Source organism: Sminthopsis crassicaudata, chromosome 1, assembly GCF_048593235.1.
Source record: "Sminthopsis crassicaudata isolate SCR6 chromosome 1, ASM4859323v1, whole genome shotgun sequence".
NCBI lineage: Eukaryota > Metazoa > Chordata > Mammalia > Dasyuromorphia > Dasyuridae > Sminthopsis > Sminthopsis crassicaudata.
Window position 1 is genome coordinate 590,180,308 of NC_133617.1, and position 22,288 is coordinate 590,202,595.

General features: G+C 32.8%; 1 protein-coding gene across 11 annotated transcripts in view; it reads right to left on the minus strand.

Moving 5' to 3' along the window:
* ERBIN (erbb2 interacting protein) overlaps positions 1-22,288 on the minus strand; it is a 167,034-nt gene that overhangs the window by 21,869 nt on the left and 122,877 nt on the right. For 5 of the 11 annotated variants that reach the window (XM_074282389.1, XM_074282387.1, XM_074282384.1 and 2 more), the window contains exons 16-22: positions 21,517-21,616; positions 16,680-16,801; positions 15,756-15,929; positions 13,515-13,703; positions 7,597-7,711; positions 4,614-4,797; positions 812-2,378 (exon numbers count right to left, since the gene is read on the minus strand). In XM_074282389.1, the coding sequence (XP_074138490.1) occupies positions 812-2,378; positions 4,614-4,797; positions 7,597-7,711; positions 13,515-13,703; positions 15,756-15,929; positions 16,680-16,801; positions 21,517-21,616 (2,451 nt within the window). Of the gene's footprint in view, positions 1-811; positions 2,379-4,613; positions 4,798-7,596; positions 7,715-13,514; positions 13,704-15,755; positions 15,930-16,679; positions 16,802-21,516; positions 21,617-22,288 lie in introns of all 11 variants that reach the window. The other 6 variants (XM_074282388.1, XM_074282386.1, XM_074282383.1 and 3 more) reach the window with 2 other exon arrangements.

Consider the following 22,288-nt stretch of genomic DNA (forward strand, 5'->3'; position numbering starts at 1 on the left):
ATTTTTATTTTTGAAGGGTTATCTATAGAAAACAGTTTTAAGTCAGTAAGTATTTGAATCAATTAAATGTACATCCTACATTTTGGATTTTGTAATTGAGTCATTCCCTCCACTTGATGGCAGTATAATAGAATTGTACTTCTAGGGTTATTTTTTAGGAAGTAAAATATCTTTTATAGACTGAACTCACAAATTCATAGCTATAGTGTCTACAACTATCTCACTGGCCATAAAGTTAGATGAAATAAAATAAGCTAGGATTTTAATAGTCACAAAACCACTGAAGAATCAGTAAGAGGGTTAGTTTGTATAACATGAAGCAATATGAAAACAAAATTTGCATTTATATTAATTTTTTTGTTAATTGGTATTTGTGACGTTAAGCAGTAAAATCTTACATGATTTTATAATGAGATCAATTCCCCTTTATATTCATTTTTGATGCAAAACAGAAGATAATTTGTTAATGCAAAACAGAAAATTCACAATTCCCTGACCCAATAGCATGTGTTAAGAAATATGAGGAATGAAAAGGACTAGGAAGGAAAACTTGTTCTGGAGCTACCATAATAGATATAACCCACCTGAATGTGCTTTAGTGGTCAAGTAAATCAGAGTTACAATCCCACTCTGATTTGAAAGTTGGAAGTAACCTCTGGGGTCAACACACACAAAAGGAATCCCCAATATAGTATTTCAATTCATTTTAACTATTATGTTTTACTTTCTCTTAATACATATACATATACATATGTACACCCAGTACAAAATCATTCTAATGAGGAGAAAAAAAAAGCGCAATCAAGTTTACCTTTTCTAGTTTTTTAGCTTCAATGTGTCGTAGTACTTGTTCTCTCCAGTCATGGGGGACTTTACTTTTTCCTGGAGGTTCTAACAAAGAATGCTCAGAACTGACTCTTGGATTTGGTCTTTTTGAAGGACTAGTCCGTGAATAATTAAAATCACTAATTGACATAGTTCTTTCTGGTATTTCATTAACAGAAGGTCGAGCACTCTGAGGTCGAGGTACATTTGGACCATCGATGCTATAGGCTCTTGCAGAAAGGGGTCGCTGTGATCCTGACATCATCAATGGAGCTCTTCCCACCGAATGCAATTCTCGATAAGTTAAATAATCTCCCTCAGAAATCTGGGGTCTCCTGGTAGGACCTGAGTCACCAAGATTTACAGAGGCTGTAGAGGAAATGCTACTCTGCCTCTGAAGCGTATTTCGGCCTGTTCCAGGAACAAGTCTGTCATTTGGTTGGACTGCCCACATCTCCATGTGCCTTGCTGATCCCATCCTTTGATGCAAGTTGTAAGCATTAGCTCGAACATTGTTATGGTTAGAGAAATTCATATTTGCAGAATGTTTAACATAATTAGGGTTTTCTGTACTTTCTGATCTGAGAAGACGTGGAGGAGGTAAACTGCCTTGATCACCTTGGGCATTTTGCTTAGAGGGCCATAAAGTATCCTTAACTGCAGCACTGTTACTATACTGGATATTATATTGTGGGGGACCATACATTTGAGGTACAAACTGTGTACCAGATGTTCCAGAACTTCTTCCTATATTAACATCTTCTGGGTTGTGATTTGAATCAAACTTGTATATGGCTTTTGTACATGATATTAAGTCAGAAGATGAGGAGGAACCAGGAAACACTTGCAAAGGCTGATCATAGAGCAGTGTAGCAGATTTACTCCGGACTATGTTTTTTCCATCAATGCCAGATGATATTGTTTTTACTGCAGAGCTTGGCTGTTGTGGACCATTGTCATTCAAAATTTCATATATTTTCAATCCTCCAGCCTCCATATTTGTTATACTATGAGATTTTATAACAGGTCCTACTGGTCCACTTCTTTGGGGAGATAAATCTTCAGTACTTTTGGAAATACATATATTCACACAAGGCTCAGAATCAAGGTCAGGCTCCTTTAATTGTTCAGTCCTCTGAGGAGACTTTGCAAGCGCTACAGAATGTCCATTAACCTTATTTATGGAATCTAAATTTGGATACTTATTTCCATTTTCCAAGTGCTCAGTTTCCTCTATAGTATTATTAATTAAAAGACTTTTTTCTGATCCTAGTTCTTGTATTATCTTTGATCTCTCCACTGTCTCTGATTGAAATGTATTATTAATTGTGAGTTTATTAAGATTTCTGTTGATTTGGTCTAATTTTTGAGATTCTTCAGTAGTGGTTTTTAGATCAATATCTTTTTCTAATAGAGCCAATCTTTCTTCAACGTTCAAATCATATTCAGTCAAATTGAAGATTTTTTTCTCATTAACTTTGCATTTTTCTTCTGTTGAGTTGCTTAAATCACTACCATTTTGCAAAAGGTTATTAAAATTTTCATCTTCTTGCCTAAAACAAAGAACAATTCTTTGAAATGACAAAACACAGCTTTTATAAATGATGGCAAAGATCTAATTAATCATTTGTCTTTATTTTTTGAAAATCAAAATTATCGTCAGATTAAAGCAATAGTATAAATCTGAGGGCTATATTAATAAGATTTAAAATAATCATATCCTATCTACAATATTTAATTAATTACCAAAACAATATGGAGAAAATCTACTGATACTGCTAAAATCTGCTTTTTGCTAATATTTTCAAGCTTTCTGACACACAAATCTGTGTAAAGTAAAAATAAAAAGGACTTGATTTCCTCTTTTTTTTTTAAACTACAATAGTGAATGAGCTAAAGTCATGAAATACTATAAAATGAGATAGTTTAGGCAGAAAAGGGGTAAATACCTCCATGAAGTTAGACTATCATCTGATACTATTAAAATATTAAGGAGAAAAAAATTCATGGAAAATTGGTGGATTATTCATGACAAATAATTTCTAATTATGCAAATGATGAAATTAGCAACTAACAGCCTAAATAATTTTCTAAAGACCTATAATAGAGAATAAAAGGGAACATAAATGTTTTAATTTGTTATTATTATACAGGACTCAACTGTCCATAAATGTCCCAAAATTATAATATATGCTTACATAATCAAAAAAATAATACCTCTACAGTCTTAACATGGACATTCAAATTAGTGATCTCCAAAACATTTCTTCTTAAAGCTTATCTTTCCCTTAGACAGTATAGGATAAAACAAGAATTCTTTACCAGTAAGCCATTCTTTATTTCTAAGCACCACAGAAATGTAGCAGTAAGTTCTCTTATTTAGCTTTTACTTCATTATAAGTGACATGATTTTATCATAAGTATAAACCTTTGCATGTCACACTGTTGCTGAATGAAATGAACAATTTTCCTCTCTGCTTAAATAATAGTGCAGGATATAAGAGTTAATATGTGAAATACAGACAGATATGCTTCCCCCAATAAGATTTTTAATTTGAAGCCCCACAGTAAAAAAGGGCTGTAGATGGTTTGGAGGGGCTCTGTCCCTATGGATGGGAAAATATTGTAACTTTAATAATTTTTTTCTCTAAAACATCTTTGGAATTTTGCAAAAAAAATTAAATATATATATATATATATACATATGTATATATATATAAAACATATATAACACACCAGTGTTAATGTATATGCAAACATGTCTACATAACTCTTCTAAGAGAGATGAGCCTATGAGATATGTATTTACACAACTCTTTTAAAAGAAGAGAATGGTTTAAAACCAGGCCTATCACACTGCACTTTATCATTAAATTAACCAAAAATTTAAAAAAATTATTCTGAGAAAAACCAGACTTCTAAGACACAAAAGGTTAAGACTATTGCCCTAAATCTAAACGAGTTTAAGGTAAAAGCTTATATCTCTTTTAGAACTATTCAAATCAAAGAATTAAAAACTTTTGCTTCAAAATACCTGAAAAAATTAAAATGATTTAGTAGTAAAGTACTGTGTAATATTAACTCAATGTGAACTTTTAGTTCAATAGTTAACAGACTTCAAATAGCCATTTCCCCCTTGCTACAAGAGTGTAACTGGCACATTAATTAATATGGCCTTCAAATTATTATCATTATGTATTGTTTACCAGGTCAAAATTATCCAATTACCTCTAGGCTTTAATTTGTTATTTTAAAATCACAAAACACCAACATAAAGAAATCACTTAAGGAGAAGTTTGACTAACAACTTTTCCCCCTAATATATTGATTATAAAGCTCAACAAGTAATAATGGCCAATCATGATGTGAAATTTGATTTAATAATCCATAATACTTCTCTTTTCTATAAATTCTTTTAAATTTGAAAATCAAAAATGCATATATTTTGGTAGGAATTTTTCAAACTGGTTAGCACAACAGACAGATGTACTAGCTAACTATTATATATATTATAATGTCTTTTCCATTTTGACTATATGTACCTAGCTTCAAAAGCAATGTGTCATCATCAAAAATCTATTTTATTTTAGTCTTTAGTCATGTAAAAGGTACTAAGAAGACTAAAAACTAAAATGTACAGTTAGTGATAAAATAAAGAAATCAGACAAGTAATTAAACAACTTTAGAGCACTTAGCAATAATGGGACTTTATTTACTATCTTAAAACATCTAAAGGACACTATGGTACAAATATAAGCCATTTTATTCTTATAAAGAAATTCACAGACCTTATTTTGGAAATAACAGCAATATGCGTTTCTTTCAATGGAGAGCACAATGAAATGTCCTGGCTACTATCAGTATTAAGAGAAACTGAATCTGACATTCGAGACGGAGAAGAGCAATTGCTGTTATTTTGGTTGCTGTTGTGTGTAGTAGCTTCATCTGATAAAGAATCAGTATCCTTATCATCTGGAAGAAAATTTTATCAGATCAGTCCGATATACTATCATATGATTTTAGACAGTGTATTTTACAAAAAAAAAATATATATATATATATTTATAAAATTCTTATTCATGAAGAAAAAACTGAGACCTATTAAAGATCTTAGATTAAAAATATCAAGGTCTCCTATTGCATCCAGGACCATCTCCAGTTCTCCTTTGGCCACTGGACCCAGAGGGCTCTGCAAGGGAAAATGAGGCAGGTAGCCTGGCACTGCCCTCCCTTCCTTAAATCCAGTTCACTTGTACATCATGGCAGCCCCTCCCTGATGTCACGGTCTTCTTTGACAACACGGGATAAGCAACAACAATAATCATAGCTGCTATCAAGGGGCAGGCCTGCATCTTCTCCCACCTGGAATACTTTTCCCATTGCTTTACTTCGACTGCCCCTACTAATTTTCCTGGAGAGTAGATCTATCTGACTAAGTCATCTCACACCAATCATACTTACTCACTAGACTTAACTGGTTCCCTCTTATGGCTAGGATCTAACTTCTAAGGCCTTTCACAACTTACATTGGCCCTTTCTTATCTTTCCAGTCTTCCCAAGCTCTGACACAGCTGACAGCCAGCTTGATAGTGCATGATCTCTCTCTATCTCACATATACATATCTCTTTCTGCTCTCCCCCCCCCCCCCACATACTTTCTTCAACTTTGTCTATTTTTTGTGGCCTCCCTCAAGAGATAGCAAGAAGACCTTTCCTGGTACTCCCTCTCCATGTCCTCACCTACCCCAACCCTGTATTTTTTTTTTTTTTTACCCACATTGCTTAGCACAGTGCTTGATAAAACAGTAAATGCTTAATAATTACTAGTTGACTTGAATGAGCTTGTTAGTGCTTTTGGAGTATATGTTTCCCTTTTAGATTTTCTGTCTTCTTGTGGGACTACCAGCTTCAACTTCTTACTGCTGTTACAGTAACTTTAGCAATCCTACTACCCCTTGCTGTTTTAGTGTTTCTGATCTGAAAGTGACCTGGTCACACTGACTGGGATCTGGGCAGATCACTTAACCTGTAATTGCCCCAGACAACTCTTCATGAATAAAAGTTGCAGAGCCAGGACAATATGCATTGTACTGGTAATTTCTACACCAGGACATCTTTAATTGGTCTGGTTTTTATTTTATTTTTTTAAAAAAAGACATTTATGTTCTGGGAAATAAAACACCAAGGTTGAGAGAACTGTATATAAATAGGAGAATGCTGTGGAGTGCTCATTAAAGAGTAAATCATAAAAGTATAAACTTTGTGATATCCATCTTGACTTCTAAAAAGTCTGCAGAAGGGTAAAGCAATTATATTGTTTTTATTCTGAAAGTTTTTCCCTAATTGATTTTCTTTGTTACAAGAGACAATTCAGTCTAGTTTACTGGTTAGGAATGGAAAATTACTGGACAAAAATAAATCAACAAAACATTTTAAAAATTAGAACTGAATCAAGGCAAAACTATCAGCACTTCTTTTAGCAAACAGAGATAGTGATGAGGGGGTAAGAAACCAAAACATATTTAGATAGTTCAGGTCTATAATCAAATAATATCAAGCTTCTATAAGTGTATAATCATAATCCTTCTTACAAAGTAGTCTGTAGTTATAGTATTCCTTCTGTTTGTCCCTCTAATAATCTTAGCCATATTGCCCCTCTCTGAATCATGTACTTCTTCATTGGAGTATATATTCTTAAGACATTGAATTATTCCACTTCCCCTTTTATCTGCTTATTAATTTTCATCAAGGCAGGTATAAGTAGAGAAAAAGGACCACAGACAAGGGATGTTGCAGAAGTAGTAAAGATAATAAAGATAAATAATAGATAATAATAGTAGTAAAGTAGTAAAAGTAGTAAATAGTAGTAAAGATAATAAAGATAATAATAGATAATAATAGAAGTAGTAAAGTTGCAGAAGTAGTAAAGATAATAATAATAGGCAACATACAACAATTCTGACAAATATGACAATGGATCATCTAAGTGGGGTCAATATGAAGAGCAGAACTGAAACCAAGATAGTATAGCTGTATTAAAAAGCTCAACAAATATTCAAAATAATTAATCCAATAAGTGTTAAATTATAAGGATTTTTAAGATGCTGGGGACTTGAGTATAAATATCTTTTATAAAAGTTTTCATATAAACTTGTTAAAATAAAAGCCTTGGTATTTAAGAGGGTAAACCCTCAACTACCTAGGAAGAAAAACCAAAAGCTTAATGAGAAATGTCTAGCAAGTAAGGATTCTCAATAACTGAAGTTTTCTGTTAATATAATTAGAAATTTAAGTCAGGAAGACTTACTCCTAGTTATTATCCTAGTAAAATAGGATACTTTCTAGGTCTATACAGTATACTTTTCTAGCTAGTGAGCTTAGTTCAAGTCAGTAAAACTCCCTGTATGCTACTGCCAACTAAGTATTATATAATAAAACATTATTTGTGAAATTTCTAACATTGACTAAACTTTGATCTTTCAGATATCTTCTGAATGTATGAGATACTCATAGTAGTTACAATATCAACTTGTAAAAGTGATACAAACAATTACTAGATATCATTTTATGAGAAAGGGCAGGAAGTTAAGAAAAACTTAAATAAATTAATACATTTCTTGGAGATGAATTTTGTTTTAATGAGGAAGGCAAGGAATCAAAACTTTTTGACAAACAAGTTATGAAATTTAAAAATCCCAACTAAATCAAGTTTTTAAATTGCATTATACTAATAAAATCTGTATTTTTTTGTATTTTATTTTGACATCTAACCTTTTTTGTTATTGCTAAGTGCCACCACTTTTGGCTGATTAATGGAAGTTTCAATTAACGGTGGCCGCATCTCTGCCATTTTCATCTCTTCATCAGAAGAAAGTTCTTCAGACTCCTGCTTAAAAAGAAAAAAAATATTTAAATTTCTACTTGAGTTTCATAAGAATTTTCAAATTAAATATATGATTTTGTTGTTGTTGCCGTTTTTCCCCTGAGGCATTTGGGGTTAAATAACTTGCCCAGGGTCACACAGCTAGGAATTGTTACATGTTTGAGACCAGATTTGAATTCAGATCTTCCAGACTTCAGGGCTGGTGCTCTATTTACTGTGCCACCTAGCTGCCCCTGTATGATTTTTAAGGTAAAAGAACTACAAAAAAAGAGAGGAAGAACGCATATGTCACGACTTGGGATTACTAGGATATACAATGAATGATACAAGTATAAGCTTCAGTAACCTTTAATACATATGGCAAAAGGCACACTGGCTATTTCTCATTAGCATACCAAGTAGCTGGTGATGATAGGTCCTAAGCCAAATTAGAAGGCCAGTGAAATCAGTCTTGGATGTCTTCCTTTTCCTTCCTTATTTGACGTTTAACTATTTTTTCAACTCTTCCCTCCCTACCTTGTTTAATATACTTTGTTTGGTTATTTATGCTGCCTGAAGGTACCCCCTATAGAATTGCCTTTCTTCATAGTGGGAAAAAAAATATTAACTCCACATTGCTTGTTTCCTTACTTTTGTATGTATAATCAAAGCTATATGTCATGGACTCTAATTAGTTGATTAAAGTTGTTCACATTACGGGATCTATAATTGATATATTTTAAAGGCGCATTATTAGCCCAAATGAACCCTTGCCTAGGGGAATATGTCAATGAGATATTTCTTTTTTTTTTTTTTTAGTATCTGAATTAACTTTTATTTATTTATTTATTTATTTAAATTATAGTTTTTATTTATCAGATATATGCATGGGTAATTTTGCAGCATTGACAATTGCCAAACCTTTTGTTCCAATTTCCCCCCCTCTTTCCCCCCACCCCCTCACCTAGATGGCAGATTGACCAATATATGTTAAATATATTAAAGTATAAATTCAATACAATACAATATATGTATACATGTCCAAACAGTTATCTTGCTGTACAAAAAGAATCAGACTTTGAAATAATGTACAATTACCTTGTGAAGGAAATAAAAGATGCAGACGGACAAAAATAGAGAGATTGGGAATTCTATGTAGTGGTTCATAGTCATCTCCTAGAGTTCTTTTGCTGAGTGTATCTGGTTCAGTTCATTACTGCTCTATTGGAACTTATTTGGTTCATCTCACTGTTGAAAATGGCCATATCCATCAGAATTGATCATCATATAGTATTGTTGTTGAAGTATATAATGATCTCTTGGTCCTGCTCATTTCACTCAGCATCATCAGTTCATGTAAGTCTCTCCAGGCAATGAGATATTTCTAATCTAGGCACAACTTTTCAGGTACCTCCCCAGATAATCTAGTTTGTTCTATTCAATTATTTACTATTAGTACTAAAATATCTATATAGCATTATGAAATCTATGAATAAATTGTAATTTTTAACTTTATCCAGAAGTGCTCCAACTTCTCATATTTGGCCCTAATAAACTTCTGGCCAATTCAATACTTGATATGTTCTAGATACTTATCACTAAAACCAATAATAAAATAAGTAATCTTTTTCTTCTACCTAATGCACAGGGGGATTAAGTGATTTGCTTAGCCCAAAGTGGTACATAGAAAAACCAGGATTAAACCCACATCTTCCAACTCTGATGCTATTCTTGCCTCTAGAGTTTGCTGTCTCCTAGATGCCTCAAGAAAGAGTGGGACTCACCATAATGTCAGCAGGTTGTTTTTCTATCAGACCCAAAATTTACATTTCCTTTTTTAGCGAAGTGGAAACCTTCATCTAGTACTGTACAATTAGAATATGGGTCCTGGGTGAAGGCAGGGATAGCAGCCTGTTTATGGACAACTCTGAGTCTTTCTACAAGGGGTCTTGTTAGTCCCCCCAGCTCGGAGCGACTTTCCTCCAAAGATTATATTAAGTGTGTTCTCTCTCTTTTCCCCTCATATGTCATGTCCCTTAACATTTAAGTGGCTTTAAATTCCCCAAAGTCTAGCACATTTTGTGTCCAGTAGGCACCTTAAAAATATTCACTGATTGATATAAGAAATCAACTAATTTAATCATTCATTTAAAAAAAAAAACTCTAGTGACTTTTTTTCTCCTATAAGATGTTGGGCAAGGTTAAGCATGTCCTTTCACTATTCCCCGCAACCTCCCACAACCAGAGCAAAAGAGTCTTTTGTGCAAAACATCTGCTATGATGTGTGGTTAATGCATCATACTCTGAATCTTTTCCTTCATGCCTTCATCAAATCTCTTGCTTGTGCCCTTTCCCTTTCATTATTTAGCTGTTGTGCTAGAAAGCAACATAATAAGCAAATTCCTTCTGTGATATTAATAACAAAAGTTTAAAATGTTAATATATTTCCAAGACAAAGTTGCTTTTACTTGGTTCTCCAATTATCAAGCTTCCCTCACAGTTTATTACCCCAAAATCTCACCATCATGAAGATTGTTTCAGTTTTTTTTACTCTGTACCCACAATTGTCTTTCTTTTCTAACTGAATAGCTGAAAAAACCTTCCAACGTCTTCTTTTATATAGGATTCGGAATTTCCAGAATGTCATTTTTCAGCTCTCTTTTTTTCTATTGTCTTCACTATTAGACTGAAAGATCTTTGAGAACAGGGACTTTGTTTTCATATCTTTACTTCCAATGCTTAGTACAGTCTCTGGCATATAGTAGGTGCTTAATAAATGTTTACTGACTGTAAGCAAAGCCTAAATATAAAGACAGAATTTCTAATGGTGGATTTTAATTTAATTTAATTTTATTTTGCTAAGCCAATTGGGGCTAAGTAACTTGCTCAGGGTCACACATCGAGGAAGTGTTAAGTGTCTAAGGGCAGATTTGAACTTAGGTACTCTTGACTTCAAGGATGGTGCTCTATCCACTGCGCCACCTAGTTGCCCCTGGATTTTTACTTTAAAAACATTTTGGAGGAGTAAGGGAGCATGAAAAACTTCTAGCATTCCTTAACACACATACCATGGGAAACTATTAATACCCAAAGACCAGTCTTGCAAATGGAGACATTAATCAGTATTTCTTCTGTGGGCACAATGTAGTTCAAACCATCTCTTCTTGTCTGTTCTTTGCACCATTAAAGTGACAGATACTTAGCTTTAGCTTGAGGGAACAATAGAATATAAAGAGGAAACTCCCTTGAAGATAGGGAGGGTCTAGTATCCTAGCACAAGTCAGAGAACAAAAACCTTCATCCTATCCCTATGATAATTCTAAGATAATATTCTCCCCTATCCTTAAGATAACTCTAGATCTGAAGCCCTAAAGATCAAGCAAGACTATAAATCCATTCTGTCCTCCATAAAGTAATAAAGCTCCATTTATCATATGTTTTATTAAGATACTCAAAAGTACAGAAGTGGTCACTGAGAATGATCCCACAAAAACTGGAAATTAGTATGACAGAAACTAGGCATGGACCCACACTTAACACCACATACTAAGATAACATCAAAATGGGTATAAAGAACAAGATAATAAATAAATTAAGAGGACATAGGATAGTTTACCTCTCAGACTTGTGGAGGAGAAAGGAATTTGTGACCAAAGGAGAACTAGAGATCATTATTGATCACAAAATAGAAAATTTTGATTACATCAAATTAAGAAGCTTTCGGACAAACAAAACTAATGCAAACAAGATTAGAAGGGAAGTAACAAATTGGGAAAACATTTTTATAGTTAAAGGTTCTGATAAAGGCTTCATCTCCAAAATATACAGAGAATTGACTCTAATTTATAAGAAATCAAGCCATTCTCCAATTGATAAATGGTCAAAGGATATGAACAGACAATTTTCAGATGATGAAGTTAAAACTATTTCCACTCATATGAAAGAGTGTTCCAAATCACTATTAATCAGAGAAATGCAAATTAAGACAACTCTGAGATACCACTACACACCTGTCAGATTGGCTAAGATGACAGGAACAAATAATGATGAATGTTGGAGGGGCTGTGGGAAAACTGGGACACTGATGCATTGTTGGTGGAGTTGTGAAAGAATCCAAGCATTCTGGAGAGCAATCTGGAATTATGCTCAAAAAGTTATCAAATTGTGCATACCTTTGATCCAACAGTGCTACCACTGGGCTTATATCCCAAAGAAATACTGAGGAGGGGAAAGGGACCTGTATGTGCCAAAATGTTTGTGGCAGCCCTTTTTGTAGAGGCTAGAAACTGGAAAATGAATGGATGCCCATCAATTGGAGAATGGTTGGGTAAATTATGGTATGTGAATATTATTGTTCTGTAAGAAATGACCAACAGGAGGAATACAGAGAGGCTTGGAGAGACTTATATCAACTGATGCTGAGTGAAACAAGCAGAACTAGGGGATCATTATGCACTTCAACAATGATACTTTATGAGGATGTATTCTGATAGAAGTGGATATCTTCAACATAGAGAAGAGCTAATCCAATTCCAATTGATCAATGATGGACAGAATCATCTATACCCAGAGAAGGAACACTGGGAAATGAGTGTAAACTGTTAGCACTTTTTTTGGTTTTTCTCCCCAGGTTATTTTTACCTTCTGAATCCAATTCTTCCTTTGCAACAACAACAACAAAATTCAGTTCTGCACATATATGTATTGTACCTAGGATATACTATAACATATTTAATATATATGGGAATGCCTGCCATCTAGGGGAGGGGGTGGAGGGAAGGAGGGGAAAATTCGGAACAGAAGGGAGTACAAGGGATAATGTTGTAAAAAATTACCCATGCATATGTACTGTCAAAAATGTTATAATTATAAAATTAATTTAAAAAAAAGAGAGAATGATCCTACAGAGCTCATTTGTAATAATTAGGGGATAAAACTGCCATGTATTTAAATGAAGTTATGCTATCAGTGTATTATATATTTAAATTTGAAGGGATGAGATCTAATCAACTATATAGACAAAATTCTATAAATATCACTTCCTATCTCACAAAATTAGTGGTAGCCAGGCACAGCAGAGAATCAGAAAGGCCTGGGTTCATTTCTAGTTTTAGATACAGACTACTTGAGTGAGCCTCATAAAGACTGAAAATTACAGAGAAGTCAGGCAGCATCTGTGGGAAGATTTTCTAGAGTGAAACTGAATGTTTCCTTGATATTCTCCTTCCATCTTCCCTCTTCTCACAGATATTATGAAGATAAATGAAAAAGTTTCTGATAGCACTCTGAAACAATTAGGTTTATAGGAACAAAAGTACACTTATAAATTCACAGCATTATTGTAAACAAAAATATACTCAAAGACACAAAACTTTTGAAAAAAAAACATAATTGCTTATGCTAGCCCTTCAAGAAAAACCCCCTTTTAAATAAACTGGGCAAATATTAAAGAAAAATGAACTTCTTAGTTTGGTGATTGCAAGGAAGGGCACTTAATTGAGAAATATGTTCCATCATAGTGATATTACTTTTTCCTTGCTTTCCAATGAAATATATAAAATAAAACCCATACTGGTTGTCAGGAATTTTAGAAAGTTGGACTATTAAATTTCCATCAGATTGCTTATCTTGTTTACCTTCAAGTACAAGTATAAAATTCGAGTTGAAAACAACTAATTTTCAGGCAAGATGATGATGTTAGTAGTAATGTTAACTCTCATGTTGTTGGTTCTATATTATCAATATTTCTGTGCTTAAAGGCAACAAATTCAATATGCCATTAAAGGGACTCCCTTCATAAATTATAGAAAAGTCAACATTGTCATACCTCAAGCAAGTCCTCTTGGTTTATAATTTTCTTTGTGTTTTCAGAAGTTTTATTTTGGGGGATCATTTGTGGACTTCCAGGATTGTTTTCACCTTCAGAAAGCTCATTGACCTTTTGTACACAGTTTCCCATTATATACTTTTCTCTATCTTCTGCTTTGCTTTTTATTGGAGTAGTAGTTTCTGATGTCTAATAAAAGAAAACAAAAATACAAAACTATTTTGGTTCATAATTCAATTAAGACTTTATTAACTTGCTATGTCATTCTGGGAGGGAGGCTTCATCAATATTAAAATGGATTTCTTGATCCTTATATGAGCAAAAATGTATCATATGAAAACTGAAAAACTAGTGGTCCTAAGTTGCTTGTCACGCATGATCTTTAGTAGCCTCTGCTTTCCTCCAGGATGTAAAAGCAGCTGTGGCATTATCTCTTGGTCTTTTAGGTTATCCTGAAATCAAACAACTCTTTTCTTTCTATACTGTATATACCTTCTAGATAAATTATTTAGGTTGTATAATCCTCATGGGCAAAGCTAATAAGGGATCAATTAATCATTATATAATCAAGGGGTCCTAAATGTGTAGAATTGTAGAACTGAGAAAAATTATGTGTCTGGCTTTTGGTACCACAACTAGTCTATATGTAAGACCAGAACTGAACTCAGGTCTTTCTGACTCTCTGCTACATCAGACTGCCATTAATTTGTGAGGTAGAAAGAATTATTAGTAAGAATTAGGGCTTCCAAGACAATCCTAATAAACTTTAGATTAAAAAAAAGGCCATCTGCATCCAGAAAAAGAACTATAGAGATTGAATGTACATCAACACATACTATGTTCAATTCTTTTTTTTTTCTGTTTTTTTTTTCCCTCTCCCATGATTTTTCCCTATTGTTCTGACTTTTCTCTCCCAATATGATTAATAAAGCAATATGTATTAAAAATAAATAAATAAGGATTAGGGCTAAATATCTAGCTTAAATTTTTTTTTTTAATTAATTTTATAATTATAATTTTTTTGACAGTACATATGCATGGGTAATTTTTTTTACAATATTATCCCTTGTACTCACTTCTTTTCCGAATTTTCTCCTCCCTCTCTCTATCCCCTCCCCTAGATTGGGACAGGCAATCCCATACATAATAACTAGCTTTTCATAAAAATGTATATACTCCATGTTCCTAAAAAGATAAGCATACTTTAAAATCTAATTTAAATATATTAAATTAATTTACAGTTTTAAAAGGAAACCAATAATGACTTCTATAGAATGAAGAATTATTCTTTAATTTTAATTAAGAAACAGCTACCAGAATTTGCTTAAAATGAGGTAGCAACTATCATGAAGTGAAATTCTACAACTAATTTCCTATAAACATGAAAATACATATTCAGTTTTTAAGTGTAGTGATTTTACTTTTAAGTTGCTCAAAACAATACAATTAAACTGAAATAGTTAAACAAATAGTTAAATAGCACCTAGTGAGAATGGTGTATATCCAAGAGGATGGGAAAAGGTACATATATGGATGAATAAATGGAAGATTTAAATACTAGTTTAAATAAATATAACAATATCAAGAAAGAATCAGAGCTATAAAGAAAGCTGGTTTCCCACAGGTCTTATAAGAAATATCTACCTACACTACACCAAGGAGTTCTTTAATTAAGGATGACATCATTAAAACATTAGCAAATCAAGTTGAAATCTGACACAAAAGCCCACCTAGACTATATATGCTTGAGGTAGGTACTTCAGGACAAGTAAATGATACTAATATTACAAAAAAGCAACTACAGTAGGCATTGGTAATCAATGGATCAAGAGTTTATTACTATCCATCTTCCCTACTTTTTACCCTAACACTCACTATTACTTAAGACAATTTTAATGACATCCCATTATCAGAGTGATTTACTTTACACAGGCATACCAATTGTGAAAACTTTTGTCTTATTTCTTTTCAGAAGTTATTAATTCCTAAGATACTGTATTTCTGCAGGTTGTTGATATAACAGTCCTCTTTACAAGTCCCATCTCAATCCCAACCACATTCTCCTTCTCTGCCCATGCCCTTGTCTCAGATGAGCAGTTGCAGAAGTAAAGACTGGGAACCCTGAAATATGGAGGTAAAATTTAGTTTGATATGAAAGATAATTATACCAAGTGTCATTAAAAAACATCAGACAGGTTTTTGTTTCTCTTTCATAATTCTAAGGTGACTTATTTTTCTAACCTTGACACCAATATCTCTTATGGCACTTTGTTGATCATCATGTGGCTGTGAATCTTTTCCAGAGCCCTCAGTCATTTCTTCTTCTTTTAATCTATGGACAATTGTTTGAACTGTTTTGACCATATTTTTAAGTTCATCTGGATATGGTGTTGGATATCTCTTCAGATTTCCCTCCTATATGTATAAGGAAATAAAAATGAAAAGCATTTAGAATAAAAACCGTTTTTCTATGATAAAAAGAAATTATTTTTTGTTGCTTACAAAGATTATGCTTCAAAATATTAAAGATGAATTAGACAGTAATCAAAAATTAATCATCTCAAAATATCAAATCATTTCAAAAAGACATTTTAATTATTACTTTGTTTTTGGAGGGAAATGAGTCATTATATTTGATTCTAAGTTATGTACAGATAACTTCATAGTTCAAAGATTAATATGCATATATTCTTTATGCCAGTGTACATTTTCTGGCTTATATTTTATTATCATTGATTGGAATCTGGGTTAGTTCATGACAGGCAAAAAATTGAGATTTGCTGCTTAGATATTTAAGCATATCAACATTTGTTTTTGGTAATATACATAAAATATCACTAAGACAGAAGAGTATAACAAAAAAGAATTCAGGGAGAAAATACCCACCTTACCTCATAGTAACTTCTCTCTTCTTTTAACATGTCTATGCTACCCTATTTGGCACTTAATTTACCTACCATTTTGTATTGCTTTTTGTTCACTTCAGTTGTGGAACAGCTTATCTTTCCAACAAGATTAGAAGTTCCTTGAGGGATTCTCTTTTTCTACTCAGGACACTAATTTTTCCAAGTACTGAGATTGAACTGTATAATATTTGCTGAAAGTATTGAATAAATACTTACTGATTAAATTCACATTTGGAGAAAGAGAAGAGAAAACACTTACCCTGGGAGGTGCCTCCCTTTCATCTTTGTCTTCATCACATTCAAATGCCACTTGAGCTCTCTGCTTCCTTTGTTCCTCCCACAAAGAAGGATTAAAACTTTCATTATCTGATATGAACATAACTAAAAAGAAAAGAAAAAAACAGTAATTGTTATTTACTATGATTATAGTAAGCAATTTCTTACTCATTATACAGCATATGAATGATATAATATATAGAAAAGTTCTATGAAGATAAGAAGCTATAGGATCATAGGTTTTGGAACTAGAAACTCAGAAATCAAAAGATCATAGATTTAGACTTGGGAGCCCTGAGATGCAGATGAAAGAGGGCAGTGCTTAAGATTCAGATGACCTGGAATGAATTCCTGATTTTGCCACCTATTACTTTGTGATCTTAAAAGCAAATCTCTTTTCTCAATTGCATCATGAGGATTGGATGCCCAGCACAGTGCCTTCCCATTTTAAAATCGATGCCACTCAAAAGTCATGTTGTCTAGCACTTTTGTTAAAGAACATAATAAATAAATATAAACAGATTATGTTGTGTCTAAATACATCTTAAAATCATATATACAAAAAAGTTTTAATTAATGTAAACCACTTTTCATTTACAACTTATTAGACTGTCTTTTAAATTGTCTGTGTCCTAAGAATTCATCAGTCTGAAACCGACCTGGTGACACATTTCTCTGAATTTATGAATAGATATATTATCTATCAGCAGACTCACAGTCAAAGTAATTCTACATTTCACATAGCAGCTAAAGTATGCATTAAAAAGGTAAAGTTAAAAAATAAAAATCAACAAAAAATGCAAATATGTAGAGATTTTGCCATTTTACATAACATCAAGGGAACAGAGAATGAAATAATGGGATTTTCTTGGCAAAAAGATATGCTAAACATCTGTTAATGAAAAAAAGGGAAGAGGCATTCCTAAGGATTAATTCACATCACTGTTTGTAGTTCATGTCCTGAGAGTACAAAAGGCATAGTAAAATTTGGTCCTAGTCAGTCTTTCAAATATAAAAAAAAATTATTCATACAGATAAAATTAATTACTATACCTGAAAGAAGTTAATATAAAAATTTTAATTCCTTTAATGTTAAATGTAGTCAAACCCAATCTATGTCAATAGGATAAAGAATCCAAATCACCAGATAATAAATTGGCTTTGTATATTTTAGACATATTCATCTTTCATTCCCTTCTTATTTCCAAATCCATATCAAGAGCGGTTTTCTGACAAAGTATTGAAAAAGCTATAGAACTAGTGGAGAGAAAGGTTGGTTTTAGTTATTCTGCTTAAGGTTGCTTTTTTTCTTTTCAGGCAGTGAATATGATGTTTTTGTTTTTGTTTTTTCTCATGTTCACTTTGCAGTGGAAATGCCTTTAAAGAATTGTGTCATGTACCTTATTGATAAGTTTATATAGAGAGTAATCAAGTATCAATTTCTTATGTCGTAATGTAATATATCATTCTAAAAACTGTTATTTTTTAAAAGTTCAACTATTTCTAAGATACACGGGAATCATGTCCAGGATTAAAGGGATTTTCTAAGAGTTGAAAAGAATATATTTATTGAATTAGAATTTAACAAGAAATAAAGGGCCAACATTTAGCTCACATGTTAATAATATCAGGATTGATACATCTTCATGATTTGTAAAGTGTTTCCCATTTATTGTGTTTTGATCACCAAAATAATTAGGTTGATAAGTCATTTTACAGATAAAGAACCTGAGACTATTTATTGATTAAGTGCTTTGCCTAAGATGAAACAGCCTATTTTGGGCTTGAATCCAGGTCTTCTATCTTACAAATCAGTGAAATTTTTTCCCTCCACTATACTACCCACTCTAGCATGATGGCAGCTGTCAATTACCTGAAGGGCTGTCAAATGGTAGAGGGATTAAATATGTATAGTGTGTCTGACTTTAAAGGGCAGAATTAAGAATAAAGAAAAATAGCCCCCTTCCCCCCCCAATAAAAAAAAATTAAGCTTGGCAGACTACTTTGGAAGGTAGTAGTAGATTTCCTTTCATTGAAAGTGAACAAGTGGGAACTTTCAACAAGTAATAACAACGTCATGAGACTTCTGTGAAACAGGTTTCAAAATTACAAGAGAAATGAGCATGCATGTGGAACCCAAAGGATTCCCAATCTTTACTGAAGTTTACATTTTTATAATAGCAGGACAAAGGGAGAAAGGGTTACCATGAAGGTAACATAGGAGGGGTGCAGCAAAGGTGAGAAGAAAGAAAAGACCACTCCCCACCTGGAGGAGCAAGGCAATGGCAAAACCTTATTTTTTTTTTCCCCTTGGGAACTACTAGATTATGAAAATAGGAAGATCTGCTTATCTGCACTATCCCAGTCTGACACAGACTTGTTTGGGGTGGAAGTTCAGCTTGGGATCCAATAACAAATGTCAGCTTAGGGGGAGCTTCATCCATGACACATTGAAAGCCTACAGTATGCTTTAGTTTCAGTGTTTCTGGGAAATATGGTTAACTCAAAAAGAAAAGCTCAACAGCTTTAAGCAGAATCATTTCCTTCTTTACAACTTTTAACACTTCACCCAGAGAATATAATATATGTGCCAGGAATTTAAACATTCGCTGTCTAAAACATGAGCTTCTGGTTTATTTTACAGAAGGAATATTTTGTGTGTGCATGTACAAGTTATATTGGTGGATTCTGAAGGCATTTCCAGGGGTTAAGATTCTGTGACTTCAACTAGCTTCATATACTTGTAAGCAAAAAAAGTTGTAGGAAAAAAAGCTGAACAGGACTCACAGCATGATATGTAAAATTTTTTTCTTTATATATGCAAATATTTGTGTTTGTTGACTGTCAAATTTGCAATTTTAAAATACATATTTAAAAATCTTTTAAATGAAATAGTACTTAATATTATTGCTGCTACTATATGACTGCATAACAATATTAATTTTAATATAACTAAATTTTAAGAAGGATTCTCACAAAATCTTGGCATATAAGATAGAGAGTTATGATGGGACAAAAAGAAAGTCAGATGTATTTGGTATTCATTATGCAATGACCAGACTGAAAAAAGATCAATATGAAGTATTACATTTTAATCAGTTCTGGTCATTATTTTCATTTGTGATTTGGATGACATAGATATGGCATGCTTGTAAAGCTTTGTAATTACATAACTCTGGGAAAGGTGCAGAATAAATTGGATGAATCAGAATCCAAAAGAAGGTGAAAGGGATGTGACTGTTTTTTAAGGTATTTGGAGAGTCATAATACTTAATATAGAAGAATTGGATTTATAGTAATAGAGGGAAAACTAAGATCAAAGGGGATAAGTTAACTAGAAGGGAATTTCAAATAAAGTAAACTTCCTAAAAATAAGAGCTGACTAAATATAAAATGTACAACATAGACAAATGGGGATCTTCATGTCAAGGTTGACCAGAGTAATGACCAGAGTAAGCATTAAACTACAAGATGCTTTTTCAGTCAGTTAATCAAGCAGGAACCGGGTATTGTGCTAATTGCTGGGGGATCCAAAGAAAGCCAGAGACAACCACTGTTCTCAAGAACCTCACATTCTATTAGGGTAGAGATGCCAGACACATGGTTTCATTGGCACAGAGAACTCCCAGATAAAGAAACACCTTCTATTGATGAAGATCTGCGATGTCTCTGCCTCTAGAGAAAAGGTGAGGGAGTCCAACTCAAACAGAAACAGAGGCCACTATATGAAAGGATCTCTGGGGGACAGACTTAGTAAATCATTATCTATGTTGTTTTTATTTATTTTAGTAAACATTTTCCGATTACATTTTAATTTGTGTGGGGTGCATTACTAAGAAATATAGTGGACACCACATATGTTTGACATCTTTGACCTAGAGCATGATAGATTAAGTGACTTGCCAGGGAGATGCAGTCAATATATGCCAAAGGCAAATGCTTAACATAGGTCTTCCAGGTTTCAAGGCAAGCTTTATCTATCTAGCAATTATTGACTTTTAGTAAGAAAGACAAACAAGTAAATAAATATGGATATAGAAAATTTGTAAAGAATCAATGGAAGGTAACTTTAGAAAAAAAGGACCTAAAAGTTGGACAGGGAACCTGCAAAATGTGGAAAAGCCTTGAATATTTCTGGTAATTCTATGAGTTTTGATGAGGGGAAAAGCATTTTAAGCATAGGGAAATGCATGGAAATAAAACATGGATTGCTGTGTACAAGGAACAGCAAGGAGGCCAGTATAGGAAGATCTTAGAGCAGGGAGCAATTATAAGAACCTAGCAAAGGAAGGAAGGAGCCAAGATATGAAGGTCTTTAAATGACAAAGAAGAAAGAGAATTTATTGCAATTGCACCAACAAGACTTTTATATCCACAAGGATTGAAAAATAACTTTATTTGATTTTCTCTAGTTCCTTTGTACATAAACTTGAAACTATAGTGTGGCTATAATGTTGATAGATGACAAAAACTATGGTCTGTATACACTACTGGAAAGCCCTTTATTTACTCTACTAAAATGAGTACTTATATACAATAGGGGACCTTTAATGGATTTTGTTTTCCATTTCTTGAAATTGTCTATTTGCATGCAATAGGGAAAAAAGATTAAGTTATCAATAACTTGTTAATGAACTATTGTCACTTTCATATTATTTAGACAGGCATTTCTGAAGAACTCTCCAAATTCCCTCTAAAAAATCTTAGGTATTAAACTGACAAAAATCCTTATTTTAGAAGCTTGCTTTTAAATGGTCAAGCATGTTAAAAACAAAACAGAAAAAAACAAAAAAAAACAAAAAAAAAACCAAAACTCCTACCATCCTCAGTCCTTGGCTGCTGAGGGAACATGTAGTTTGTAAGCACCATTTTCTGTGTTTCTGGATCAGTTTCTTTTTGAAGAGGTATTAGGGGTTTGGACTAGAAAAAGAAAATAGTTGATTAAATATTTATTTTTCAATATTATTTCTACTTGGATTTTTCCAAGTTACTAGGCTATTCTTCATTTCTCCCAAAGTGCCCACACATGCTACTTTTTTTTTTGTAATTTTTTAAAAACAATATCTGTTTGATAAATCTAGATTAGTCTTCTGAAAAGGTGAGCTAATATATCATCTTCAATGAAATACATTTATAACTGATATTCATTTAGCAAATATTAAGCACATAGCATTATTATGAAACCTTGAGGAAGAAATAAAGTTTAGATAAAAACATGATTCCTACCCTGATAAACTATATAGTCTAATAGGGCGCATCTAATAGTTAAACAAACAAATAAACAATAGTAGCTTTATGATTCTAAGCACTTTTGGATATACTGTATACAAAACAAACCCATGAAAAAGATGGCACATTACTTTATAGATGAGGACATGACGCTCAAAAGTGAAGATATTCAGGAACTTTAAGTTCCTTTAATATGAATCCCATAAGCTATTTAGCTTATATGAGGATAAGTGAGAAGTGAAATCACCAGTTCACACAAGAATCACATCATCTCCAGGATATTCTATACCCCAAACTCAATCTTTAATTTTTGCCTCACTCAATTCCTTATCAACACCAAAACATCTTTTTCTCCTCACCAGG